Source organism: Glossina fuscipes, unplaced genomic scaffold (genome assembly GCF_014805625.2).
Source record: "Glossina fuscipes isolate IAEA_lab_2018 unplaced genomic scaffold, Yale_Gfus_2 2, whole genome shotgun sequence".
Lineage (NCBI taxonomy): Eukaryota > Metazoa > Arthropoda > Insecta > Diptera > Glossinidae > Glossina > Glossina fuscipes.
Window position 1 is genome coordinate 9,005,863 of NW_023998416.1, and position 4,914 is coordinate 9,010,776.

Genomic DNA, 4,914 nt, shown 5'->3' on the forward strand with positions numbered 1-4,914 from the left:
ACTTAAAACATAGACGAAAGCTGTCAGGAAAAGTGATGATCGTGCAAAAGTGTATAATGATTAACGCAAATATATTTATAATCCCTTCCTTCGTAGAAAACCAGTGTTGTAATAATAGGCGTACATAAATGTTTTTTATAGGGAATAACCATTTTATATTCTTCCCTGAAAATATACTAAGTTTCTCGTATATTTCCAACGTCTAAAAGTATGCAATGGCGACTTATTCTTGTTCAGAGTGAATAACAAAAGCAAAAAACTAAATCTCCTTATAACCCACTCGTCTTTGTCGTACGGATTATACTAAGTTTGATGGAAAAAACACCTAGAGAAGGACTTGAAATGGATGCACCTTTTATTATACCAATCAATTCAGAATCATTTTATGAGTCAGGGTAGAACTCTAAGTCGATTGCGAGTGTCTAAGCCGTTTCGAACATGTTTGCCCACTTGTACGCGTTTGTGATAATAATTTAAAATTTCGGTATGTGGCGATGAAAATTGCTCCAAAAAATTGATTTGAGAAAAAATTGACTGAACTAAAGTAAAATCATATTGAACGCTATTTTAACCCTTCCAGGTAACTGTCTAAGAATTTTCATGAAAAGATCTGGCTTATAAGACAAAATTGTCTAATATTTGGTATTGAGGAAACTAATGGATCAGAATCTTTAGTGGGCGGCCTTGTCGGATTGCAATATAAAAGTCACATATGTAAGAATGGTAATATTCAAACAACATGTGATGATCAATTGACCTGGCTTTCCACCCTGACCAAGAATGTATATATAAAAAACATGCTTATAAAAGTGTCTCATGAAAAGCTTTGGAGACAAACGAAATGAAAAATTCTTTTGTTAATGATTATGAAAATTTTCTAATCTAGCGATAAACTGTGCTTCCATAATACATAATACAGTGATCAATAACTATACTTATAGTTTTTATCTATTAATCTTCACTTTTATATTTTCTATGAAATATTGCTTCCGGTACCTTTTGGTATTCTCCTTAGATACCTTTAATCAATGCCAACAATTACTGAAGCGTATAGATTTCGAAAAAACTTCCGTGCAGATTTTATACAATCGAAAAAAGTACCAAAATATTTTTGCAAATATTTTTTAGTTCCCTGCACCTTTTTCCTAAAAATAATGCAAAAAGATAAACAAAGAACTCAAACAAATCTGTAGAAAATACCAAAAAGTAATAATAAACAATCAAACCTTTTTATTAATTAATTATTGTGCGCCTCTGGTCTGCTTACAGCTTCCGAGTAATTCTCAAAGAAAACCTTTCAATTTAAAACTTAAAATTTAATAGCACCCTATATGAGCTCTTGCTCTATTGCAACTGACAGCCGTATTAATTAAACCGATGATATTAACATGACGATGCATAGTTTAGGAAACACTGTATTGTAAATGTTTAATCTATAAATGCATAATAGGTACATAGTCAGTCATCCATAATCGTATTTAAAATATTTATTAAATTTTATGTCTTATTTTTTAAAAATTTATTGTACAAAACGAAAACAAAAACAAATAATAATAAAGTGAGTTAAATTAGAATAAAGAGAATATGATAAGAAAAAGATTGTTTGCCAGATCACTTATTATAAACATTTTTCCAAGGGAATTTTGAATTCATTTAATAAGATTTTCAATATTAAATGTTAATAAAAAAGGAATTGTAATTTTTAAGCGTAAGTTATAATTGCAAAATGATATAGAGGAAAGGAAGAAGAAAAAAAAAAACTAATTAAAACACCAACTAGTTTTAAGAGGAAAACAATTTAAAGTTTCTGAATAAATTTAATAAACAATAAATAAAATAAAGTGAAAAGCTTTTGAAATTCTTTAGAATTAACATTTTATTTGCTTTGATTATAACAAATATAACATATAATGTAATGGGTGCGCTGCATATTTCCGCTGCAAATTATTCCTGGGGAACGAATTGAGCAAAGCTTTAAAGAAAAAAAGTTCGCGATAGGATGGATCTCTATGGTGTTTAATGTAGGCGTTTGCTTATAAACGCTTGATGTCATGGTGCCATGGGATGACATGTTGCCTTACCCTACTAATTCTAAAGTGCCGAAAGTGGACGCATGTTTATGAACCATGGCTTCTGGGGACCCCTATTTAATATCCCAAATATCCCAAATATTTAATGCGCTCACGAATTTGCCGAAAACCTCCGCTAAGCCCGTGCCGTTAAGAAAGAACTGGAGCTCCTTGAGAATTTTACAAACTCTCTCTCACTACCACACCCTATAGATTGTCAATGTTTATTGAAAACCCACGGCACCATAGCTCATTCTTATAAGTAGGCGAATAGCTACGAATCGCGGTTCTCAGGATCAATGAAGTAAAGTGAAAGTGTAACATTTGCTGACTTAGTCATGTGTGACACAAGTAGGAGACACGCCTTGATGGATTGGTCATACTGAAAAAGAAAAAAAAAAGACAGCGCTGTAAGCCGGCCTTGTACTATTTTGTATGACAAAAATGCACTTAGCAAAGGGTAGTAATTAGCATGACTTCTATAGTGAACTCACTATAACGGGAAGGGGCCGTCTTTTAAAAGAAACAAAAACGTCATCCTTTATCTTCCTTTGGCTTTCTAGTGCAGCAGCTAAGTAGTGAAAACCATATTCCAGCCAATTTGCAAGCAAGCTATATAAGGAAAAATTAGAGGATAAGATGAACTGCTTCATTCGCTGTATTCACCAAATATGGTTTTTCTTACTGAATAATCGGTAGAAACTTACACATTACACACTTAACAGTTTATTTTTATAGATTATATTGGTGAAGACTAGGGTGAAGCGGGTATACGCGCGAGTGAAGGTAGAGAGACAGGGAACAGTTACTGACGGACTTGGTGAGACAAGCTTTAATGTCCCTAACCGCTTCTCTAGGCACTTTATTTTTATTAAACTTAGTCAATGTAAACACAATTATGAGCTGTTTAGCTCTCTCAGAGTTGTTTGCAGGAACCTAAGTGATATCTATCACTTATTCTCATTATCGGATTCTTTAAAGTCTATTAAAGCAACTTCGTTTAACAAGCGCGTTTTACTTATGTCGTACTTACACTAACTTGCGTTCTTAAATTTTCATTTTTTTTTTTTTCATTTCGACAACTAAATGTCGTTGTTAACGTTGTCGGTTGCCAAGCTTATGCATGTTTGCAATGGTTTAGGGGTTCGCCTGCAACCTTGATCTGTTCTCGTTGTGGGTGCACTACTGTGCTAGCTGTGTATATGCTTTTCTTTTTCTTTTTCTTTCTTATTTATTTATAGATGAATTATTATTTTAATTTACTTTGTTTTTATTATTCCTGTTTCCCATTTCTTCCATTAGTATAAGATTTACTATTGAGATTTATTTGATTTCAAATGTTAATTTGTCTTAATTGAATTTCATGTATATAAGTAAGTAAATAAATAAACAAATAAAAAAAAGTTAAATTATAAAAGGCAACGTTGCAAGCGCTGCATGAATGAATTACGTGTACAATCTCTTTCTACAGAATATGCTGTGCATTCCGAGTTTCTTTTAATATACATTTTTTCATATTATTTACAAAAACTTCTGCTTAATTTATGGGGTAAAGTCGGAAAAATTCGCACCTCTTGTTAAGAGCTGATCGGAAATCCATTGACGAGCTTGCGGAATGCTGGTGTACACACCCGGCACGTTTTGTGCACCGCAACCAATGCCCCAAGATACGATACCCGCCTGATAATAACGACCTTCGACACCAGGTATTGGACAAACCAAAGGAGAACCTGCATCGCCTTTGCAAGTGTCTTTCCCAATCTCGCCGCCAGCACATAAGAAGCTCTTGTGTAAGTTAAAATGAACGCCAAGGCCAGCTTGTCTTAATTGATTCTCGCAGGTAGAATGGGGAACTACCTGCAATGCGATACTTTTCAGGATAACTTGATATCTGCCTTCTCTGCCTTGTTTATCCTTACCCCAACCGCTAGCCAAGCATTTTGAACCATCGAAGTTAATGTTTGGCTCTGGCAAGCATATCGGACGAATATTTTCTTCCCAATGCAAAGATTCTTCCAATATCAGCAATGCTACATCGTTGTGGAGTGTATTACGATCGTAGTTTTCGTGTACAATTATCTCTTTAACCTGCTTATCGACGTGCGGTAAAATTTCATTCGTACTCTGTGTATCCCATTCACCGGCTCGTACCATTAATTTTTGCGCCTCATGATTAACAACACAATTAGCTGCTGTTAACACAATGTTGGAACCGACTAAAGACCCACCACAAGCATACAAATATATCTTATCGTTATCGTTAATTCCTTCGGCACTTAGAATAGCTACCATCCAGGGAAATTCACCGAATTCAGCCTCATTTGAGGATGAAAGGTCTAAACCACTTTGATATTGCCAACCACAACCCTTATGTGACGCAGTAGATTCGGATATGAGTACTTGTGTACTTTCATTGAAGTCTGTTTGTTTTTGTGAGGTGACAATTACATCCAATAGACTATCGAATGGTACCTGGCCATGCACTTGAATAATTAACACACACGTTACGAGTAAAATTAATTTTGCTGCCATTCTTTGCCTTAGACTAGAATAAAATGAAAAATAATCGTGAAATTAAATCTAAAGAACTAAGAAATCATATAGAAACTACGCTTTATATAGCATATGAAAAAGTTCGAACGGGTTATCGGTAGAACTTTTGTTGAAACCCGTGGGAAATTCACTAAACGTTAAGCGTAAGAGCACCAATATAAAAATTTCCTTACTGATTAGTTTGTTTTACTATTATAACAATTATTAACGGTATATTAAATTTGTCGATTCGCAAATAACGTAATTAAAACCTAATAGAGATTAATTGAAGTATACTTAAGAATTTATTTAC

General features: G+C 33.8%; 1 protein-coding gene across 1 annotated transcript; it reads right to left on the reverse strand.

The window, feature by feature from the left end:
• Positions 1–3,420: 3,420 nt before the first annotated feature.
• On the reverse strand, positions 3,421–4,635 carry LOC119633253 (phenoloxidase-activating factor 2-like). The gene has a single exon (XM_038026700.1). It carries the CDS (start codon positions 4,599–4,601, stop codon positions 3,612–3,614), a length of 990 nt encoding a protein of 329 aa, XP_037882628.1. The 5' UTR covers positions 4,602–4,635; the 3' UTR covers positions 3,421–3,611.
• Positions 4,636–4,914: the final 279 nt, after the last annotated feature.